General features: G+C 37.9%; 1 protein-coding gene across 1 annotated transcript; it reads right to left on the bottom strand.

Moving 5' to 3' along the window:
• Nucleotides 1-3998: 3998 nt before the first annotated feature.
• Nucleotides 3999-17676, bottom strand: CTCFL (CCCTC-binding factor like). The gene is made up of 10 exons (XM_072879531.1): nt 17455-17676; nt 16227-16440; nt 14345-14515; nt 13732-13865; nt 11639-11759; nt 10178-10327; nt 8179-8339; nt 7355-7537; nt 6461-6581; nt 3999-4153 (listed from the first exon to the last, which is right to left on the bottom strand). The coding sequence occupies exons 1-10, from the start codon at nt 17674-17676 to the stop codon at nt 3999-4001; spliced, it is 1632 nt and encodes a 543-aa protein (XP_072735632.1).
• Between the last annotated feature and the right edge of the window lie 7560 nt (nt 17677-25236).

Below are 25236 nucleotides of genomic sequence, written 5' to 3'. Positions count from 1 at the left end.
CAGAAGATAAACGCAGCAAAGGCAGGTGCAGCGTTGAAGAGGCATCGCAGTCAATGAACGTGGCGTGACGGGCCGTGCAGTGGGGCTGTGCCAGCTGCACTGAGCGCGAATGCTCATTTCAGTAGCAAGAAGGCAGCCCCATCCCAGCACGGCCGTGCTTCAGTAGAAGACAGGTATGCACACCTCATCCTCTTTCCTCGCAGCAGCTACACCTTGTAGCGATACTAGGACCAGCCTGCTAAGGAAGAAAGCTACCAAGAACTCTTTTTATATAGCTTTGACATGCATAGAGTCATCAGCAAGATACCTTACTAAGTCAATACTAAGGCAAAATAATCAAAGCACCCTTGACATGCATCATTTGCTCCTCTGCCTGCCCAAACAGCGGTGAACGTACACTGCCATCTACAGGGAGCTCCTCCGATTACCGCCATCAGCCATCACCTCGCAGCACGGTGCTTACCTACACGCCGTGGTGCAAGCACGCGTGCCGACTTACAGCCCCACTCTTGCTGACACTAGCTACTTTTCTGCATTTCCTTGGCAAAGTCTAGGGCTTTTTGGGAACAATTCTTCAACGTTTCAGAAGACAATTCATTCTAATCGATCCATCAAAATGTACTTACTCTTGCAGCATCATATACCACGTATTAGCATCGTTGACATTACTATGCTTCAAGGTCTCAGTTATATTATGGAGCCTAATTAGTAAAAATGTATCCACAGTACTGTTTTTACGCTTTCTCCGCTTTTATCTGCTGGACATGATGTGTTACATGTGCCTGTGCAGGAACTGTACTTTTCCTCACACATTAACTATTTAAAGCGTAGACCATTTCTGCTTGCAGAGGAAACTCAGAATGCATGCTTCTGTTTAGGCAGAAATCTTCTTTTCCAAATAACTGAATTATCTGAGAACACTGTTAGAGAATACTACAGAATACTTCAGTATTACCTGTTTCATGACATGAATCATTCCTGTATATTTAACAACGCCTCCATAATTACTAAATTAAAATATTTTTAAATGGGCATCTGTTCAGAATATGTACTGGTTTAAAAGATATTAATACATGTGTACTCATCTAAAATATATGAATAATATCATTAAATTAAATTATCTTTGTAAAAGAAACATCTGAAAGCCACAGTGATGCAAATTCTTAATCATGAAGAACAATCACTGTTTGCGGTTAAAAAGCACGAGACCACTAGGAATGGCTCCTGAAGAGGTCAAAGCATACTTTCTTGATTTTCAAAAGGACACATTTCCAGCTTCTAACTACTTAAATGATCATTTTGCAAGTTCAGAGATAAGAAGATATTTTATTATTACATTCATATTCCACTTTATGCAGTCTGATTTTCAGATGTCAGCACAAAATGAGTCAGCTTTGTTATTAACAACAATTCAAAGGAAAAATATATCTTCAGAAAATTGATCAAGTAATTTATACAACTTCTAAAATGGATTTTAACAAAGAAATCTGTTTTTTAGAATTTATGACACAAATGGAAACAGCACAACAAGAATAAAGTCAAGAATATTATTTAAGCAATCATCAGGGACAAAAGTATTCTTAAGTCCTGTGATTGATAAGGCAGCCAGAAAAACCATTAACTTACTAAAACTGGATAAATATTACCATTATGAAAACAGACACAAAACAACAATTATGAATCTTTATTAAACACTCACATAACACCATTATAGTAGAAGGAGGACACAGCCAATGACTAATTTTGATAAATTCAAATACACTGACTTCTCAGTGATCGCTAAAAACATAGGCTACAAAACTGAATGAGGTTTCCATTACCACAGTGGTAATTCCTGTTCATATATTTGCTTGAGCTGATTGATTAAGGTCTCGATGAGGCCTTTTAGTGTAGAGTGGCCTATATCTTCTAAACTGGATAATTTACTCCTGTAAGACAGCAAGTATCTCGTGCCAATACTGACATCCTTATCTCCTCGCCATGTACATGAAGATACTTAAGACACTGCATGACAGTTAAAGCTCCTAAGCAGGCCATTGTTTTGGGTCTTACTAACAGCAGAACAGTTGCCAAATTTAAAAAGTTATTCTAGTAGAACAGGCATGTAGACATGTTATCAAGCATAGGATTTATAGGATAAAGCTGTTCACTTAATATACTAAGTGGAAAAAACTAAGATTTCATTTTTAAAAGACTTTTCAAAGTAATGACAGTTTAGATTTCCAGTATTTAGGTCTCAAAGTGCAGCTCATCTGGAACGCACAGCACACAGCAGAATTTACTACCCCCGACCTCATCGGTATAACTAGCAAACACAGCTTGCTCAACATGCAAAACCAAACAATTTTATACTGGCCAAGTTCTGTATTATATTTATACTGAAGTTAAACATAGATGTTAATCTTGAAATTAGGATAATGGTTTGGCATTTTAATTACAATTATTTACTTGTTATATGACTTGATATTATTAAAATTGGTTAGTAATGCTAGTGCTTATTTATAATGAAATGTAACATAAGAATAGCAGCATTAAAGATGAATATTTTAAAAGTATTTAAGATTTTATGAACAGGCTTCTAAGTATTAATTATAAATGACAAAAAACTGAGCGAACAGTGCATAAATGACAATTGTGATCATTGTAACTAATCATAAAAATCAATAGTACTTACTGTAATTACTATATTATTTAATTATTAATTAAGCAGTAAAACCAGTAGCTCTTATAACCTAAAAAAAGTTAGAGAATTGTGTTTGACAGTTAAAATTTCTCTGATGCCTGAATGTACTATAAACATGAACTTTCCTAAATAATGCAAGTGTGCTTTATTGAAGACCTAATTAAAATCAAAGTCATGGGTGCGTTTTGGATCTAGTGTTAAAGGTAGGAGCACATTCTTACATGGAAACACTAGCAAGAAGGCTATTTAAAGGGGAAGGAGGGGGGAAGAAAACAGCTACCACCTGCCCTCAAAAAATAGTCAGCTTAAGGTGCCAGAAAGTTATGCATTCCCAGAGAGGGGTGGTCCTGCACACTTTTCTGACACCAGCACACACTGCTGCTGCTTCATTTTTGTCAGCTCTAACGATCATGCAGCTCTATGTCTGTCCAGCTAACTGATCTGATCAAAACTAAGACAAGAGAAAATATTAGTTTCTAATTAGATCTGCATGCTGATCCAACTCACCCTACAGCTGCATGGTTGCTAGAGCTGAAACAGAGAGAAGAAAGAAAATTATGCCCAGGACATGGCAAAAAAGACAGGACAGGCAGCATGATCCAGCTGTGAAACATAACAACAAGCCAAAAAGTAAGGGATCTGCTTCTGCCACTATTTTCCATGCTGATGTAAAACTAAAGGAACTCTTCTGAAGATAATGGCATTACACCTATTGAAAACCACTGGGAAAAGAGAATGGAGCCAATAACATTAAATAATTACTAGAAGTATGGGGCATAAACGCTGCACTTTTTTAGCACAAATTTGTATTTTAGCATCGTGAATTCTGTTAGAAATGAAAGTCTTTGCAGAAAGGAGATTTAGTAAATGTTCCTGGCATTAAAAAATAATTGCCTTTCATGTGCTCACCTCAGGAAAGTACAAATAGACTGAAGTTCATGCAGCTCAATTCTATAGAGCTACTGAGGAATAAATTTGCTTCAGATCAGTATGCAATTCTGTGAGTAAATCTGGAAGAAAAATGAAATGCAAGCTGAAACAAACCTATCTACTTTTTCATAAATTACTCTGAAATTAGCTAATTTTTTCTTCATTCTGTTATTACATGTACATAATAAAACAGATGAAGGTTCCCTGTAACTTTCACACTTTGGCAATGTTATGTAGGTTACACAGTAGAAATTGCAACCAGAATTAAAATGAGCACAGAAGGGTTCAAGCGTCTTTTCTAGCTTTCTAACCGGACGTAGTTACACACTTTGAACCGGTCAGTTACAACCAGAGAAAACAAGGAAGACCAGAATCTCTTCATGCATTATTTGTCCATCATGTTGAGAATCATTTCACAAGTCATTTCTGTTTTCTGTTCTCTCAGAGTTGCTGTTTCTATTCCATCTAAAATAGGAACAATCCCACTGGCACAATGTTCATTTTTCACAGTGGAGACATCTTGGAACAATTCCAGGTCAACTTTGCAAAAAAAAAAATTAAATATTGTGGTGATTAACCAGAAAGACAAGTAAATATTTCAAGAAATTTAACAAATAGGCAATTTAGTTTAGTGGAGAAAATACTGCCAATATATAACAACAGCATATCTTTTATCTTATAGTTTATTTGGAGAATGAATATATTTTAGGTTGAATATTACATTACAAGCCATGTTAGTGAGTACTACCCATGGTATTCTTATCAGCGGAAAACTAACCATTATTTAACTGGAAATTTAATTCTCATATACATGCATTTTATTTTTTAATTATTAGTAACAGCAAATCATTGACAGCACAAGTCACACAAGTAAGCTTTTGTAAAGCCACATACAGGATCCCACAGGCCCCTCCAAGTTGTGCAAGAAGTGAACAGAGACATACACTCGCAAATGTCAACTTTGGGAAAAAACCTTCTGGAACCAGCACAGAAATTTCTAATATTTGTGTGAGTCAATTAATGGACTGAGTATTTGCATGAACAAAATCTAAAGACACATTATCTTAGCTCTAGAAAATCAAGCCTCCATATGAAGGGATCTGCAAGACACCGAAAAGAAATTGTTTGCACATAGCAAAACATTAATAAACAGCAAAATCTAATTATTGCAAAAACATAAACACTGCAGCTGTAACATTTCTCTCTAACCATACCATTACAGCCTTACCAGTGAAAACAGAAGTGTCAATGCTAACGTAAACTCAGCTGCTGATATATATTCATTAGATTCAGAAACGCTTCAACATTTCTTCTTCTCGCTATGTCAGACTTTTTCTAGGTGTCACTGGCCACAAATTAGTGTAGATATAATCTGATATACCAAAATTTAAGGTTTTAGGATGCCTAGGCCTTGGATGTATCTCTATTCTTGTCTCTTACTCCATAAAAATCACCTGAAGAACCGTATCAGGGAGACTACTAGGGCTTTCAAACAGCATCTGGGAAGCAGACAGGCAAAAAATGACAAGATGTTCTGGTCACGGCAAAGCTAAGCTATTTTTTTGGCCCTGGTGGCCCTGAAGGTGACCTCAGAAACATATGGCCAGCTCTCACCCTGCAACAGTGCAGAGATTCAGCATGAGATCAAACAGGCAAGGGGAAGGCAGGATGCCTGAGGATACAGGGTTCCTGCCCATGGCCTGACCTAACTGAACATTGTGTATTGTGCTTTGTCTAATTCAACAGAAATGCACATAAATGAAATTATGAGCAGACACCTCCTCTGGGTCCAATTTAGACTGTAAGGTGAAACTGCTAGAATATTGCTACATATGTGGTGACAGGCTATGGTTTACTTGAGAGAATAAAAAAAATACTTCATCTGTTTTTAGAGTTACAAATAAGATAAAACATAAATGATTGTATCAGGAATGTACTAGCATAACCCAGATAGAAAAGGCACTTCACTTATTGCTGTGGAGTTCTCGCTGACAAGACATCAACTGACCAATTAGTCTACCATTTTGGTCTGCCAAAAACTGAACTTACTCACTTTCTGGGAATCTTAACCTGATGAGAAAAGATGAGGAAGCAGAAGAAAGAGAAGGAAAGAGATTAACTATGGACCATCATTTGTTTTATATTGAAGTTTACAGAATGAATGCTCAGCGCTCAAGAGCTATCCACAATGAGTAACACTCATTACAAGTGAGTTTCTGATTGCACAGACATGCTGAACCAAGAGCTCTATAAACTGGCCTGATCACCTCTACAGTAAGACAGAAGAATGACTCTAGCTATTTAAATCAGTAGCATTTTTGTTATTATTTGATCACTATCTGGTCTGAGAGAAAGAAGATGAACAACTGCTTTATTAAGATGTGCTAGATCTTTTGTGATTAACATGCAATCTGAGTTCTGAAATTGAAAAGTTTTCAATCTGGTCTGCATTAAAGCAGTATATTATAAATCATGAGCTCTTAAGAAAACTCACTATGGCTCAACTCAGTAATGATGTGTTTCATCCTCCTTTATAAAGGCAAAGGGAATTTGTGAAAGGCAAAAGAAAAATGCATTTGTAAGCACTGCTAAGCAGGGAGTTTAGGAAGACGTTTGCAGGAGCAGGGGAACAGAAGTCTCAGAATGGGTACCTGAGCAATGACCCAACTCAGATGACAAGAATTTCTGACACACAATAAAGACTATTCTGAAGTATTCTTCCATTATTAGCACTTAAATTAGCTTCATTGTGAAACAGTAATTAAACAGCAGGGGAGATTCACTGCCTTAGCCTTTTATTCTTGATTCTAATTTACATGATTAAATTCTAACTTATTCGCTGATTACCTTCTTGCTTAACACGCTTTGGGTTCTCATGGGTTTTATTTTTGCCCTTCCTTCTTTTTCTGGGTGTAGCAGTTTTTGCCCTCACCAATCCACAATTTTCAGCATGCTTATGCATGTTATTCTGTTAGCATAATGAAGCATAAATATATGAATCAAATATTAATGTATGTAAGCACTTTAACACACACAAAAAACAAATATGGTTCTGACAGACAAATTTTGGAACACTAACTGAAAGGCTGACTTAGTTAACAACCTCCATAAAACTCCTGAAGATTTTCCAGAATACATATTAAAATTCTGCTTTAAAGGAACATTGCCATTTGGTGGGTATAAAATAAAATCTATCATTTTCTGGTTCCTGGATAAGCAATAAAGTTTTGCATGTAAAATCTGTATGTGGAAAAAAGGTTACATTTACTTCAGAAGTGTGCACCAGAGATATGTTCTCACTGCATATGATTTTGAAGATGTGAATAATAATTTCTTACGTTCCTTGCTGAACTGGTCCTAGCACTCTTGCACTTCAATTACCTTTCAAATTCTTTAATTTGTCTTAGATTTCATACCTTCACACTGCCTTTTTATTTGTTTTAAGAAGACTACTGTATTAAACATTAGTAACTTCAATACTGGATTGTATAAACCAGTACCAACCCTGAAAATTGATTTAGCAGATATTTTCTACCTAAAGGGGAATACTATATTGTTCTTTATTAATCCCCCAATGTAAGGTTTGGAAAAGAAAACAAACAAGTTGTGCTGGCTTAGCATTAAGGAGTTAACATTCCAACCAGTACACGGCTTTTTACTGTCAGTCCTTTGTGACAATATGATCTGCAATACTTAGCTAAAGATAACTCTACTGAGATTCCTTAAAAGGAAGTATCTTACCCAGAATGAATAGCCATTACCACATTTAGGGCATTCATAAACTGTAGGCTTAATATTAGAATCATGGTGCTTCCTAAAGTGAAGAGTGAGAAGCTGCTTCTGTTGAAAGCTTTTGCTGCAGCACAAGCAAGTGAAGGGCTTCTCACCAGTATGGGTTCGTTTATGTACAATTAAGCGTCGTTCCTGAAACAAAGACAATATCTATAACATAACTATCCAGCTCCGTGACACATGTTCACAAAAGCACTCAGGCACACAGCGCAAAGATGTTGCAAAGACTTCTTAATTATCCTCCACTATAAACAGATGCTGAAGAACACATTGAGATACTGCCCACTGGCTTGGAGAAGGTCAGAGGTTCTCCTCCTAACCTTACTAAGGTTAGCAGAGAAAATAATCAGAACGGAGCAATGGTACATTCCACCATATCAAGGCCAAAGCAATGCTACCCTAAATGTATTCTTTAAAATAAAATTTTCAGTTCAGACTGCATTTATTCTGTGACACTGCTGAAAATCACATTTAAGGCACAAATATTATATTTTGTTCTCATCACAGTGTCACTGAAAGTGATTGCTCTTACTTGATACTTCTAAGCAGTTCATGTACAAAAGATTTATCAAGAAGATAGCCTCAGACTTTCCAGCATTTCAATTTTACTGTTTATTTGTGAACCATTTATCTTGCAAATAAATATAACTACACTATTTTAGTTAGATTGCAGTAACAAGAGTTTTTATCTTCTTAAGGTAAATATAACCTCAAACCCCTCCTTGCCAAACCATCAACTGAATAAGCAATAATTTTTCAGTGAATTTAAATACCTGCTTACATGCATAGCTGCACTGATCACATTTGAATCTTTTTTCATTTCTGTGAGTCTTCTTGTGCTGCATAAGAGCATAGCGCTCATGAAAAACAGCTTCACAGTAAGTGCATTTAATTGCCACTGCCATGTAGGAATGCAGATTTCGCAAGTGGACACCTGAACAGTTATTAAAAGCAATTGATTTTAATGGTAAATTTTTTATTTCCACAATTTTGAACAAGATTTAGACTGTGCATAGCCCTGAGTAATGCATACATTGTAGAGGAAAACACAAAAAAGAACTTTCTGTGGTCCCTCCAGTAGGGGTAAAATTGCCAAATAGGCAATTTTTCAAATCAGTTCAAGATAACTAAAGTTGCAGCAAGATGTTGTAACTTTCCAGAGAAATTAAGCAGTTATAAGCCTAAATCTTATTGATTTCAATGGAAATCATTTAACAAATCAAATCCTTTCAAAAATTCCGGTAACTGCCTGCTTTTATCTATACACAACACTTCATTTGAAAATGCTACCCGAAGTAGTATTTGCAATATTAAAATGAAAAGTGCAAAAATAATAAACAAAAAAAATCAATAACAATGCAATAACAAAAGAAATTGTATATGTGTAAACAACAATTTCACTTCTACCTTTAAATACTTAATAGACTTCAATGAGATCTTTATTTGAAAATACAAATAGATGCTAAGGGCATCTTTGTATGTCTAAATATTTTTTAAATACATCTTTTTCATATATTTCTGAAAACCTAGGATTTTATATAGGTTTTGTTGGTATTGGTCAGCTACATTGCTTCAAATACAGTAAATACGCTACATTTCTAATACACTGATTTATTAAAAACTCTCATCTGTACAAAACCACTTTCTTTCTAGAAAAGATGATGAATTTACACATGAAATGTATGGATAGGGACAACTTTACTGGTACTTGAAGCAAGTCCAGTTCCAAACAAGAGTAGTTAAAAAATTCAGTATAAATTCCCAGAAAATCATGACGGCTTGTATTTCAAGAACAGTGGTTTGTACAAGGAAAAATTTTAATTTATATTTTCAGTTATAATTATGATTTTAATTTATATTTGCAGTATTAACCTGTATATCAATACTGTTTGATACTGATGGCAAAAGAAAAAATTCCATTATCTGCACATAGAATGAAGATGAACTTATGCAGTGGTTTGTTCTTTGCATTCTGAGAAAAGACCCCAACTAGCTAAGAGATGTTTGAGTTTACTGTATCACTGTCAATGTTTCAGAGGTGTTATATAGCCCAAAAATAATCTTTGATATTGATGTAATAGAATTTAGAATTCTAAGAGTTTTGAATGCTTGAAGCATAGTAAAACTATTGTCTGCTGGACTGATGAAGTCAAATTTAAAAGTTAACTTGCACTTTACTAACTAATGCAATTACATGTATTTTTTTAAATTACAAGGACAACGCGCTCAGCAACTGAACATGCAGTACAATTTTAGATCAAGAGGTAAAAGCTTATTTGGTATACACGAAAAACCATATATACTAAAACATTCAATCTGTTTTAGTTTCTCATATAGCTAGATGCATATACACATTTTAACTAGAGCTGAGAAAGAAACAGAATGTGAGAATTGAAATGGCTTTATACAGGTCTGACTATATTCTGTGGCTTTGAGAGAAAACTTTTCAGTACAACCTGGACATAGATTTTTGTGAGGTACCTTCTTACTGAAAAACAGAAGGTCACAATGCCACAGGTATGAAGCAGAAAAAAGCTAAATGTTTGCTACTTTGCATTTTACACAAATTAAAACATCAACCACAAGATGTCACCACCTCTCCTTGCAGGAGGAACTTACCTGTAAAACAATGAATACATTTTCCATAGAATTATTCTGTAATGATATAAAGTCATACATAACACATCTGGTATCATTGTAAGCAGTGAAAATTAGATATTTCACCTTTAATTATCTCCACATTTCATTTTCAATTTTTTCCTTTAAACTCACCCAAGTCACTTTTTCGTGCAATAAAAGTACTACAATGCGGACACTGGTATTTTGGCACATTTTCTCCATGCTTCTCTAACATATGGATTTTCATGGTACCACTTTGAGTGAATTTGGCCTGGCAAACATAACATTCATAGGGTTTTTCACCTATAAAAAACAGATTAAAATAACATACGCTTAGAAACTCTCTCTACTTATTCGATACAAACACAAAATTCCCACAGATTTCAACATCCATGTTCTAACAGCAACAGCCTCCAGACCAACCAAAATGTTACTATTAGTTGACAATGCACCTAAAAAAGTTTACATAGCTGATTACAACACAAAATCTTGGTTTCCAGAAGCTGCAAATCAAACTGATGAAGCATAAAGCCATTAATATAATTCTAAGCTATTAATCAGGAATTATTTTAATTAACTTTTATTTTCTCTTGAATATTTCATGTACAAAAATGCAGAGTTATCAAATGTGCAAAGAGAGAAACTGAACATCATAGTAAAAGTGATCAACACCAGCCATTGGTAATGGTGAAAGAAAAAGCAGTAAATTCTTTTTTTGCCATTCTGCCCCAAAAAGTCACAACAGGTTTGAGTATCATCAAAGTTACATCAACACTGGCAATTAGAGCAGTCTAATAAGAGCAGAGAGAAACAGCTAGTGCTGAGGACCCAACGTGCACACAGATTTTGAACCAGCTCCAGTCTGGTTCTGTGGACTAAGTCCCGACCAGTACTGGATAACACTAGGTGCACTGTTGGACTCTTCCGGTTGACTCTCATTTAAAACAGAATTGAGTTTAATTGCACCAAACTGCCTCAAGATATGAACCAAAACATGGTAAGTGGGATATTTGCAAGATTTGATTCAAACCACACTCTCACACTTTGATTCAAACTAAAACACTAATCATAACATACATTACATATCATAATTGAGCTACGTTAAACCCTGAAGTATATGATAGATACTAACTGCCTTCTCAGAAGGCATGCACGTTACAGAGCCATGACTGGAACGCATTGCTTTCAATGTTAAAACAATTTAATTCTTTGCTGACCAAATTAGTTACTAGCAATCTGGGGCCACAACGATGTCCATGTTTTGAACAGACATTTTAAACTCTCCCGTCAGATACACCTCCATATAAAATTAAGTAATTGAGAAATAAGAGCGACAACTTGATCCACAGAAAACAAGACCAGATTAAATGAAATATTTTTCTAATATTAAAAAAAGTTTAGGAAGAACAGCAAGACTAACTACTAGCACTGTACAGCTAGACTTCCAATAGCCAAATCCAGAAAATTTAAAGATAACATGTTTTCCAGGCACATATTTACTCAAAATCACAAATGAAAAAAGTGCTAATTTTAGAGTCTGAAATTAGATCACTCTAACCCTATGAATGTTAAGGGCCTAAGGACATAGACTTTATAATTACATCAGAGTCCTACCTGAATGAGTTATCATGTGCCTTTTCAGTTTATATGCGTCTTTGCTAGCATAACTGCAAAGGTCACAGGCATAAGGACGCTCTCCTGTATGTGAGCGAATATGTCGTTTCATTTTGCTTGCCTAGTATAAAAATAAGAAATTTTCTGCAGTAACATTTACATTACAGACATCATCAATTAAAATATAAGGAATTTTACAAAATACATCTACTGCAATTTTAAATATTGCATCAATCCCAGAATTAGTGCTCTCCCACCTCCTGCCCCTGCCTTTTTCCTGTACAATCAGCCTGTTGTGGTTTTAGGTAATATGTCTGTACTCTTTCCCCAGATGACCTTACTTCCATGTTTAGTGCCAACATAAACAAAAGGAGAAATCTTATAATAAGAACATAAAAGCTAGAATTTTTAAACCAGCTGAAGGGGATACCTACTACCTTCAGGCTACTTGGATATGCCAAACATAAAATTCTTTGAAAACACTCAGGAAAATAAATGAAAGACCAAACTCATTAACCACAGTCCTTATTAATCTTCAAATCCCAGTGAAGCACTTTCATTGCAAAAGTTTAATTCATTCTACTTTTTTATACTGTTCTTGTGATAGGTTCTACATAAATATTGTGGGTATGCAAGCTAAAATTAGGAGTTACCTAATGTTCAATTCCTCCATTTACAAACATACTTAATGAATTCACTGCTAGATCCATTCAAATCTACAACACTATTCACTTAAATAAATTAAACATGATTGCCGATCTTGTTTTGACTCAAAAGTCAAATCATATGCATGGTATTACTAGGGGGCTCCTTCAGCTCTTCTTATTCAGGTAAAGCTTACAGCAGTATTAGTGAGAGTTCTGCAACAGCAATCAGTGCTGAATACCTCCTTATTGAAACACGGGAAAGAATAGGACACTTTAACATAACCCGACAAGGTTTTTAAAGATGCAAGCTATCCAAAATCTAATTAATGAGGTAAGGTGCATGGAATAACGTTCAGGCTTGCTTACAGCTTTAGATCTGGACACAGCACATAAAAAATTCAGATACTGAATATCCACTAAACTGTGACAGTGATTCAATCATAGGTGACTGTCACTGTCGTTCAATCATAGGTGCGTGACTGAAAGCCTGTTTTTCCCAAGTGAACCCTTAGGCAGACTCTAATTTTTTTATTTCCAGATTAAGAAAATTTCAGTCCTGTAAAACCAAACATCACCAAGCATATAAACACAATACATGAGCTTCATTTTAGACATTAGCCAGTCTTGTCCTACAGTATATGGAATGAAGTGTAAAGCAGGACCAAGTATGCTGCTGTAGGATCAAATTCACACAAACACATTGTCTAGCAGCAATTTTAGTATAATAAAAAAGAAAACACCCTTAAAATGTAACTAGTTTTAAAAAGCTAAATAATTGTACAAATATTAATTTGAAGCAACTCATTCATAAATATTACTACATGGACAAAGTAAGGATTCAAGGAATTCAGATTACTTGTTCCTTTTTTGAGGGGTGATGGGGATCAAAAGACATGCATATAAGTGAAATGCATGTCACCACAAAGTTTTAGTAATCTGCTATCTTGCAGTAATACTGCAGTAACATAGCACACAAATGAAATTCAACCCATCACTGCGGTCCAAGGCCATTAGCGGAGCCTGGTGGTCTTTGCTTTGATTCCATTATACATGGGCCACTGATTCCTGGGATCCAGCCGATCTCCCTACCTTTATGGTCTCTACAGTCCTCTTTCACAGTATTGAAGTATTACAGCAACCCCAGCCATTCCTCCCAATTCAGAATGCATCACAAGCATCACATCCGCATCATAAGCTAAGTATTAATACTGTAGCTTGACATCTGCAACTACCTCTGTAACATATTGACTTGATCTCATACAGAAATCTGACAATAACCAAGGATGATACAGACAGTATGATATATGCACAGGTAGGTCCCAATTTAGCAGAAAATTCTCAAGGTTAAAAATCTGTCAAAAAATGTTTTAACTTCACAGTACATTAAAATTTCAGTATGTGAAAGCCTACAAACCCTCCCAAAAGATTCAGTAAGGCTGTACTTACTTCTACACTAGAATATTTACACACTGAACACTTGAAAGGTTTTTCTAAAGTATGCTTGTAGCGCCTGTGTCGTGAAAGCTCACCGCTGGTCACAAACGCCATATCACAGTCACTGCATTTATAGGGTCTGGTCCCTGCAAGAATATACTGTTTCTTAGAATTTTATTTAACAACACAACAGTATGATTTGTCTGCCTTAAATCAACATGCACAATTTTTTAATAGAACCTTTTCTGAGATTTTCAATTTTTATATACAATAAATGTACACTGTAAGTTTATTATAAACACGATTTATCCATTTGTTTCATATGGTTATATAGCAAAATGAAAACATCACAAAAAATTCTATTATGCACGTAGGAATCAGACACAATTGAAGTCAATATTCAGTTGACAAAAATTTTTAGAATGGTATTTAACAAAATAAATGAATACATACACCGAGAGTTACTAACTACAGGCCATGTCTTTCCAGCGTAGAACTCCAAACAAAATCAGAGAAACTTCTGAGCACAAAATGATGACAGAATACAACTCTAAGACAGTCATTTGCCTGTTAATTAAATTTTTCTGACAATATGCAAAATGAAGTATTTTCACACGTTAGATACCTGTATGTACATTCACATGGTTATGCAGGAGAGTAGCTGTACGAAAAGCCTTGAGGCAGAGGTGACACACATGACGTTTCTCATCAGAATGGGTTTTCACATGACGATTAAGATCTGATATTCTGAGTGAGGTGAATGTGCACAAACCACAGTTGAAAACTGCTTTTTCTCCTGTGGGAACAAAGACACATTTAGATCGTATGAGCCACAAAATTATGACTTTACTTTTTAAAAAAATAGTACCAATTTCAATATAGTTCCTCTACTTTGGGTAAACCTACTTCATACTTCTACGTAAAAGGACTTCAAAATACATTAAAAAAAAAATCAAGCTGTCAGACAGAAATTATTGTATCTATTTAAGACTTAAGTGATTTGCCCAAAAAATAGTGCCATGTGTTAGTGATACAGTTTAGAACCTAACCCCAGGAAACCTAACTCCAAGCCTAGCTCTCGCCTCCAAGACAGGATGAAACTTCCTCTCTTGATAGCATCATTAAGATGTGGTTCATCACTGCACTTACAACCTGTGCAACACACTTCTTGATGACAACTGTGTAATTAATACTAAGTAAGTTTGTTCAAAGATTTGGAAATGGCAGGTTAAGCTATTCTCAGCTTTCTGGTAGTCCTGAATCCGTAAAGTGTATGTAAAAAATATCATGATGTAAAAGCCTCTTTAAAATTATTAGTTGAATTTGAAGGAAAAAAGATCAATTCCTTGAAGAAGTCATAGAATAAAGTTATGCTTTCTGGATTACATAACATTTCCAAGTTCATGGCACAGCAGTAATGAATTTCTTTTGAGCTTAACAAGAGTAAATGTGCAACATTTTCAGTTTTGAAGAAGATTTGAAACTGCAAAATGGCAAATACGTCATATTTGCAGAGCCCTTCCAGAACAGTTGTCTCAGCTCCCAAGTGCACTCTCTGTGATGATTTTCATGCTGAGACCAAAATGTATTTTATACAATGCTTTATACCACACAGAGATGTGCAGCTAACACTTCCCTTCTATAACAGCAAACAAAACCACTTTATTGTTATTTATTCATTGTGGATTCATGCCCACACAAAAGAACATTGTTAGCTTTGTTAAAGCTGCTCAAATGTGCTTCCTATAAACGCAGTAACTAAAACAAGGGACATTAATAATTGGTACAATATCCATACTTTAAACAACCTCAGCCAAGATACCTTAATATCCAGATACTACGACACACACATTTACAGATTCTTCAACATTACTGATGTCATCCAACTTTTACAGTACAGACATACGGTTTCTAGGGAAACAGTTGCTTATCCATTCCCTTCTAAGTCAGTCCTTAACTTCTGCAACATACTTTTACGTTCCTAAAATTGTAAACTAGACATTTTCTGTTACTTTTACTTAGGTTCTGAAAGATACCTTGCTGACAGGCATTGATACTTGCCCACTACCCTCAGCCAGCAACTTGGAAGCACTCTAAGCTCATCCATAAACCCCCGAACAAGCACATTTTGAAGCTGAATGAGGGAACTAAGAAAGACTAAGAAAATTACTAGGTTTATTCAAAGACATTTATACACAATATTAACTTTGAAATCTCCCTGGAGGTTTCAAATACCACATACTGTTCAAAAGACCATTAATTTCTAAATGCCATCCAAAATGTCTCTCCTGAACACAACACGGATGACATCAGCCTGAACAAGTATCTTTTATCACTTAAGGCTGAAGGGTATTATTTCTTCCAAATTTCCACAGAATGTTAGATTTAACCTAATTTAAACTTAACAATTAACACTGTGAATATTTAATATAAAACTTCAACCTCACTTCAAAATCTAACTTAACATGTTATCTAAAAATGAACTACAAAGATTATTAACTTCTTACCTTTTTTCTGATGTGGAGCACAAATCTGAAATTTTAGATTCTTGGGATTTCTTACAACTGTTTGTTGTGATGGAGTTGCATATTCCTGCTCTTTACCTGCATCGCATGAGTCTGACAAATCATCACTGGCTTTGCAGCTCTGGCTTGTCGTTTCCCCAAAAGTGAAAAAACGTTCCTTTCCTTCCCCCTCTTCAGGTGGGGTCAGTTGCTGGACCTTATTTTCAAACACAATGACACCACTATCTCTGTCAATCTATTTAAAAAAGAAAACATTTTACAACTTCCCTAATCAAAGGTAGTCGCTAGTGGCAAAGCAACTGAGCTATCAACAAGATGCAAGCTACTCATTCATTTTGATTTTCAGCCTTAAATGTGATGGACAAAACTGCAACAAAAAATTTGCATTTAACATACAGCAGCCTAACTGGGAGGTGAACAATTACTAAAATTGAGACCTAGCTCTTCAAAATTTTATATAAAATTTCAGAGCATCATTTTAAGATTACAGCACTGAGAACACAGAAACTTGTATCCTCATTTTTTTTAAACATTTTAAATTTAATTTCAGTACATTTACCTTTTAAAAGAAAATGACAAGAAAGTATGCTCTCAATTTTTTACCAAACTAACATAGGACTTTTGCAGCCTAATTGTAATGCTTATGTATTTTTCTTTGTCATATGGCAATTAACAAGGTTGTCATACTTTTTGCATTAGATAAACTTAAATATGACCATACCTCAGAAATTATCTAGGGTGGCACATGAATTTTAAAAGAAAAAAAATATTTTATTATAAAACCAATTGCTAGCACAGGATAAATACCAATGTTTGCATGTCTTTTTAATAAAATGCATTTCAAATATGACCATATTACACATCCAGCTTTAACGATGACTGCTGTATTGTACTAATGCAGGAGAAAAAGAGAAATTGTCTAACGCTATCTAAGAGATCCAGGCTGCTAAACCAAATAGCACCAAACTGGCAAACTGAATTAAAAACTTGTCTGAACTTCAATGGGTTACTCATCTAGAAAGGCTAAATTTTTAGTTTGCCTTTTTAAACATGGGATGAAATTATAAAAAGCTGTAGAAAGGATTAGATGCTTAAGTCCAACAAATTTGAACACCTAGAAAAAATAATATTGAAGACAGAACCGAATAAGGGTGACAATACAAGCTAACAGCTAACGTATCGCCATCTTCACCACCTCCAGAACTGGTACCTCAATCAGTAGCATGTCTGGTGGTTTCTCTGTTGGCTTGCTTTCTGAACTCTTTGCTTGCCCTTTTTCTTGCAAAATGTTAATCTGCATCATCCCTAAGTCATAAAAAACACAGATACCTTCCCACACACTTACAGCCATGCCTGCTGGCACGTCGTGCAGCACGCCCTGCCCCTGCTGCACCACCGGCTGCAGAACAACTGCCCTGGCCAGCGCTGCCATCACCACCCCCTTCTGCGGGTGGGCAGTTATCTGGCAGGCTCCCTCCAAGTCCTCTTCCTCTGCCTTCAAACACACTGTCTGTAGTGTCAGCAAGTGTTTTTCACCCTGTTCAGGAGACAGGGACCACCCTGGGGAGACACCTGCCCCCGTCCGCATGTCGAGTCTCACAACGTGGTCGCTGGCACTGCTTCTCTCCTTCACTTGGGTTATCCTGTCCCCGTCACACTCTTCTGTCCCTGTTTTATTCTGCACCCCCGATTTAGGTGAAAGGCTCCAGCAGCCCTAAGGCCACGTAACGCTGCTGAGTGAACCTGTTCAAAAGGCAAGGTTAAAAACGAGGGCAAATCGCAGGCTTTCAGGACAACGCCCTGGCCCTGCCTCGCACTCCAGCCCTTGAACCACCCTGCTGGCCTGCTCGCCCGCAAACCTCCTGGACTCTGACTACCACAGCACGCCTGCCACCCCCTGCGTCCCCACCGCCTCACTGACCACCCCTGCCCGCAGCCCCACTCCCAAAGCCTCCCGGCCAGCCCTCACCCCCCCACCCCAGCCCCAGCCCCACGCCCTCACCCCCTCAAACTCCCCCTGCTCTTCGGCCAGGGGCTGCCCCCACCTCACCCCTCCTCACAGCCCCGCAGCGGCAAGGCTCCCACCTCCCGGCTGCCGCCCTCCTTCCCCCGCCCGCGGCTGCGCTCCGCCCGCGGCGGGCCCATCCGCGGGGCTGCGGGCGGCCGGGCAGCCTCGGCGGCCGTCGGCAGCGAGCGTGCCCCGTGCCGTGCTGCTTCCCCTCAGGGAAGGGCGGGAAGAGAAGGGGCTCTGCGCCGAGGGGCCCCTTCCCTGTCGTGCACCTCGACATGGGCGGCCCCGCGCCCCCACGAGGGAGTCCGCCCCCTCAGCAGCAGCCGCGGGGGGAGGCCCACGCGTGGGCAGCGTCTTCCATGGGGGAGCGCTGGTTCCTCACCTGTTAATTCCCCAAGAGGTGCAAGGGCCTGACATGGATGAGCCTCCAAAGGCCTCCCCGTGCAAGGCCCTGCCCGCCGCTCAGCAAAGAGCCCTTCTCCTCACAGTGAAAGTGCGGCAAATGCGCCCTGCTAGGCAGCAAGGTCTCCTGCAAAAGCAGTCTGCTGTTTTGTTGCACTCGAGTCCTAGATGAAGATCTCTCGGTGTTACATGTAGGCCCTTAACCTTCTTGTTCCCGCTTGGCTGTAGACCACGAGGCTGAGCTCAATTGGTTTACCCGTGTCGTGGTGTCACCCCAGCCAGCAACTAAGCCCCCCCCAGCCACTGGCTCGCTCTCCTCCGGTGGGATGGGGGAGAGAATCGGAAGGGTAAAAGTGGGAACACTCGTGGGCTGAGATAAAGACAATTTAATAGGGAAAGCAAAAGCCGCGCACGCGAGCAAAGCAAAACAAGGAATTCATTCACTCCTTCCCAGGGGCAGGCAGGTGTTCAGCCATCTCCAGGAAAGCAGGGCTCCATCACGCGGAACGGTGACTTGGGAAGACAAACGCCATCACTCCGAACGTCCCCACCTTCCTCCTTCTTCCCCCATTTCTATGCTGAGCATGACGCCCTATGGTGTGGAATAGCCCTTGGGCCAGTTGGGGTCAGCTGTCCCAGCCGTGTCCCCTCCCAGCTCCTTGTGCCCCCCCAGCCCACTCGCTGGTGGGGTGGGGTGAGGGGCAGAAAAGGCCTTGACTCTGCGTCAGCACTGCTCAGCAGTGTCAAAAACATCCCTGGGTTATCAACACTGTTTCCAGCACAAATCCAAAACACAGCCCCATGAGCTACTATGAAGAAAATTAACTCCATCCCAGCCAAACCCAGCACACCCCGCTTGCAAAATATTTGAAGTACTTCCCATGCTTCTCTCAATGAAACACTTCAGCCTGGGTGCCATGTCACTGGAGTGCTGCTGAAGAGCTGGCTGACTGCTAGTGCCGCAGCATCTCTTACCCTGGGAGCTGAAGTATTTTACAAAATTGGCTGAAGTATGTTTGCAGAGGCAGCAGAGCAATACATAAGCATAATTACACTATACTTTAGGCCAGGATTGGTTATTCAATGAGAACAAGACGTTTTAGACTTAAGAGTTTTCCAAAGGCATTGTAAAAATGTCTTTGAGGTAAACTTGTACAATTTGAGAGACTTAACATTTAATCTTGTGTACCCTTCTAGACTAGCAATTTCCAACCGTCAAACATTGTATAAGGCCCACTTACTATTAGTACTCTATTATACACTAGTGCAAAGGACAGATTTGGAGCTTTATCTCTAAATATTAGTTCAGTGCGTTGCAAAGTACAGTACATTGCAAAGTGACTATAGCCCAGCGTGGTCCAGATCCTGCTAAACCACATACTGAACTTTAAACAAAACAAAACCAAACCCTTAACCAATTCGTGGCTTTCCTTGCCTGTGTAAGTAACCCATTAAAACTGGCATTTGTGAAATATCCTTAGCACAAAATAGCAGCAAATGCCGCTGGCCTGTTTAGCTGTACTACTCCATCAGAGGAGGTGGTGTTTTGCACAAAGCCAATATTATACAGTGTGTTTCTGAGTACAGTTAACACTGCTGGGTACCCAGGAACCATGCTTCCCCTTTTCCACTGAATTTGGCAGGGCCATTATTACTATTTCTGTGTTTTGGGTGCCTGAGATACAGCACCATTGGAAAGGCCAGTGATTCTGATTACTGCAAAGGATGTAGCCATGAAAAGTACATTGGCGGGGCCACTTTAACAAGTCGTAAGAATGAAAAATTAAAACCTTCACATCTCGAAAAACGAAACTCATGACAAACCTGATTTTAGGTCATTGACCTTACTGGACCTTATCCTTAGAGATAGCAAATTCCTGTAACTCCCATAAATACTCTTGACAACAACTACTCCTATCCACAAATCTGCAGAATCCTAAATGCAAAAGTAATATAATTTTTTCACATTTAATAACTGCAAATTAGTCATAACTATTATGTTACTTGGAATCAACACAAATCCAAAGCAATTATTTAAGGTTGAATATGTATTCCAGCAATTTAGGGCTGATATTTTAGTTAGATACCATATTATTCATCATCTACAGAATCTGTGGGCTCTCAAAACCAAAGAACAGGATGCAGAATACACAATGTATTCATATAATTATGCTGCTGGTGACTGTAGCCAGAGATTCTACTTCTTGCACATTTCTGAATCTTTTCAAGTTGCTACGTATACTGTGCAATTATGATAGTTGAAGGGCACTGAGAAAAAAAGTTGTTCTAATAATATATCCTCCTTTAGGTCATTTTAATGAGTTTTTCTGCACTTGAACAGTCATCAGCATCCAAGACCTGTCCTGCCTTGTACTTCTGCATTATTAATACCAGCACCATCCATGCAGCTACAGTTAAAGGTCTGTCATTATTTCCATTATAAACTGATATTTTCAAGGATTTATAACTCAAATGCAGAATAGCCCTTCAGTTCATTTTTGTTGAATTTAAAGGAACCATTTGGATCAGCAATCTACAAATTCAACCTCTTTCTAATTATGTTTGACACAATAAAGGTTAACAGCTCCACAGTGGCTGTTATGGTCCACGGTGTATACAGTCTCCAGTTACCAATACTGCCTCCTGCATCACCTATCTCTAACTGCAATCAAGCTTCTACCCACTCCTCTAAAGGGTCTATTTCTTTCTAACAGATCAGTGCTCTGCATGAAAAATCTATCACAAAAAGAACAGAGGACCTTTTTTATTTTTTAAGTCATAATTGTATTTTGGGGGCTAAACATCCTCAATATGAATTATTGTTTGTTAGGAGTGTTTTATAAGGAATATAAAGAATTTAATGTAGGCACATTCTCTTGTGCTAAGGTAATGTTACATAAAGAAGCAAAATCCAGCCACAAAATTGCAAATAAATTGCTGATAAAAATCTACCAGTGCATGAAAGTGAATACACGGACAACTAAAATCCTAAATCAGCAGAGTAAATTCCACCCTTAGCTGCACTAAGGAAACACAGCAAACTTTGTTCTGATCTGTGTTTTCCTCTGAGTATAAACAACGCAGCTGACTTTTTTGATGAGTAAAATATTGGATTATCTGTTCCGATTGTCAGTCTTAAATCTGAGTAATGTCTTTTATAATATTTAAGATGCTTAATGCTTGTTAGATGAGGCTGGCTTTTTGAAAAGCTCCATTACCATGTAACATAAAGCATATTTGACCTTGGAGGTAGTTCAAAGTCTTCAGTTTCATTCCCTTCCTGTGTTTTAGAAAATCACTTTGGATGACTGCAGAGGCTGTATAACCAGCCTTTACTGTGTATGCTTTGCACCTCCATCTTCCTATCATAGGTCCTAAACTACAGTCCTCTGATGCCAACAGAAGGATTGCCATCAATTTAAATGGGTTTGGAATTAGGCCCAGAATAGATAACTATGTGAAGCAATAATGGTGTGATTTATTTACATGTTTTTGACCCGTCCACAAAACTCAGAGTAAATCAGGACTGTTGCAGTACACTTGAAAGAGAAAGAAAAAAAGAAAAAAGGAAAAAAAGAGAGAGACCAAAGCAAAAAAGCCAAACAAATAAGCCCCAATTTAACCTCCAATGCTCATAATCATTTCCTTTATGATATTCCATCTTGTAAAACTCCATTCTTCTCCAGAACATGACTCCCGTTAGTCTACGAGAAAACCCAGTCTTTGTTGTGACTTATTTTGACAGCTTTAATATAATTTTCCACCTGGCATCTGGAAAGTTTTCCATTTTCACTTTCCTCCAATGTCTCACTTTTGTTTCCAAGTATATGTCGTATTCACACTGCACCTGTCATAGTGGTATCTATGTGCCTTAACACCGGTCTGAAAACATATACGCCTTTACTTTTGCTCTTACACCAGGGACAATTGCTACCTTCATCACCTGTTTTGCAGTGAGGTATTGCCCCTCTTAATAATGACAGCAATAGATAACCTCCTTCACACCATTACCTGTTTCAGAGAAAGCACGTATACTTTTATCATCTTCTAATTCATGTGGCTTCTTTAAATATTGTTCAGTTCATGAAGTTGTAGTCACTAAATGGTTGAGTTTTTTTCACTGTACTTTCTGGTGCTGTTGTCAACTTGTTCTTTTAGCATCCCACTTTCACACAGATGAAGCACTTCTTCAGAGACCACCAAAAACCTTAATTAAAAAAAAATGAAAGCATGTCAGCTAATGAGTGAGATTAAAAAAAAAAAAAAGGATTATATTCTTTTGGATGCTGTTCTAAGCAATTGCAAGTTGCAGATTCAGAATTAACTTAGTGCTTCAGTGCTGGCCTGGAAGATTCTCAGGAGAAATTATACAGTCTGAATTTCAGAAAAGATACTGATCACTTGGAAAGAAGAGTATTATTAAAATATTTTAGCTTTTTTTTTTCTGTTTTTCCCCCAGACATCTGGTTCTGAGATGGGAGCTGCAGTTTATTTTAGCAGACATCATTTAGGATTCAGATCTGACTTGGATTTCTTGTCTACCCAAAAGAACACAATTCTCTGGTCCCTGACTACAGTCATGTAAAAGCTAGTCAGATCTCAAACCCAGTAACTTCAGAATATGCAGTCTTACTTGTTTCCTTACTTATTCCCCAAAGCAAAGGGAGGATGGGAGCATAGCAAAGCAAAGACAGATGGAAGTCATCCTGGAGGGTATTGATTGACTAGTGTCTAGCCTGGCTGTAAATTACCACTTCTCTTTCTCAGTGCAAAGAGAAGGGTGAGGAGAGCTGCGGAGCTCTCTTGGAGGCACAGTGCTTGCTTGGACTGCGCCGTTCATGCACAATCAGCTAGATGTGGGCTGTGCCTAAGGCATGGGGAAAGCCGTGCTTTGCTCTCTCTCCAGTGCTAATCTTGACTTTGAGAAGACAAAGCATCTCTTTAAATATGAGTGGTTCTTGTAGAAGAACCAAAGCAACTTCTATTAAGTTAAAGGACTTAATGCGTTTAAGTATTGCCTATGCTTTTAAAATCCTGCTCCATACTGTTAATGATTATAATTATATAGCATGACAAAAAACCAGGGCATAATAGCGTACAGATGTGGAATATATAAAAGGGGAAGTATTTAACATAAGCTTATTGGAGCTGAAAGTACCAGGGATGATTGATTGCTCAGACACAAGTCAGGGAAGTGGTCTAAAAAATATTAACCATAATTGCAATTTATCTATTAACTGTTTCATCTAACATCATGATATATTTAGAAACAATTCTGCCATCCAGTAATGCTCCGTTTGCTGCTTGTGGCAAACAGCAGATCTGCGTGCCTGGGTCTGTTTGGAAGAAGGATGTTTACTTGAAAAGCATATTACTTCTTCCATTTCAAAAGACATTAGCACGGTTATACAGTTAACTACACCTCAGTGACTTCCACTGTTTTTACAGAATACTCTTTAATCTGAGAGATAGCAAAGAAAGTTTTAAAGACAACTCCCCTTAGTTAGTTAGTAAAGGTTTCTACTGCTGTTTGTGCAAGGGTCAAAGAGTTAAAATTTTAAAAGGCAGAAAGTTTTCCTCTTGTTTTGACTAAACTGGAGGAAACGTGCTGGATCTGTGCAGAATTTGATTGCCAAACGCAAAGTGAAGACACACAGTGAGAAAAGATAGTAAAGGTTTAACCCAACTGATGTAAGAAACAAACTCCAAGGATGACCATGTTTCCTTGCTTTTATCACATTGTTAATGTTTAATCAGGAAAACAGTTCTGAGAACAGCTCTTTGTGCACAGCTAAACAGGCACCATTGCGTGGAAGTTAATAGGATCACCAGAGAACGAGACTATTAAATCATTGTCCTAATAAATCAATGAGTGAGATGTACAACCCAAAGGAGTTCAAATTCTGCTTCCACGTGGATATGCAGCAAGTGCACATTTAACCTTGCAAAATCAGCAGTAAGGAGTTGGTTGGTGGGTTCAGAAGAGCAGCGGCTTCCCGTGTCATTTTTTTTCCAGCTCAGGTCACAAATCGGCATGGGCACTAAAGTTTCTGAGGAGCCTGAGTCAAGCTTCTCAATTCAAAAATCCAGAGAAATCTAGAATGGGTTACAACATCTAAGGGCATATTTAAATACACATATATTCGTGTGACTTCACTGACAGCAGGTGATTTACTCCTAGATATTTATCAGCAGAGACACCTTAAATCTTAGAGTCTTCCTCCCTGCTACAGTGACAAATCATCACCTAAAGACCAAAACCAGATAGCCCTATGCCTCTCCATCAGGAACAGGTAACAGAAATATGGTATAGCAGGCATAATTGTACATCTTTTATGCTCCTATAAGAATAAACAAAATCAGCCTTATAGTCCTCCTCTTCATAAGCTTTTTAAACATCAAGATGAGGAAGTGCCTAGAAAGCAAATGAGAATAGCTAAGTGACTTGTGTTTTGTGAATAATGGTTATTACTCTGTTCAGAGCTGCCTCTACAAACTCACAGTCTCTTGATCTGTCATTCATACCCTTCCTTTGTTCTGTCTTAAACAGTAAGATCTCCTGGGCAGAGCGCATTTATG

The sequence above is a fragment of the Ciconia boyciana genome, chromosome 14 (assembly GCF_034638445.1).
Source record: "Ciconia boyciana chromosome 14, ASM3463844v1, whole genome shotgun sequence".
Classification (NCBI taxonomy): Eukaryota; Metazoa; Chordata; class Aves; order Ciconiiformes; family Ciconiidae; genus Ciconia; species Ciconia boyciana.
This window is presented reverse-complemented; position numbering and strand designations above follow the sequence as displayed.

Excerpts from the sequence above, each read along its gene's own strand:
- CTCFL (XM_072879531.1), bottom strand. The coding sequence starts at position 17,676 with ATGGCAGCGCTGGCCAGGGCAGTTGTTCTGCAGCCGGTGGTGCAGCAG. Across the intron at positions 8,340-10,177 it reads TGCACGAAAAAGTGACTTGG|GTGTCCACTTGCGAAATCTG; the intron begins GTGAGTTTAAAG and ends ATAACTGTTCAG. Across the intron at positions 6,582-7,354 it reads GTAATGGCTATTCATTCTGG|AATAACATGCATAAGCATGC; the intron begins GTAAGATACTTC and ends TTATGCTAACAG.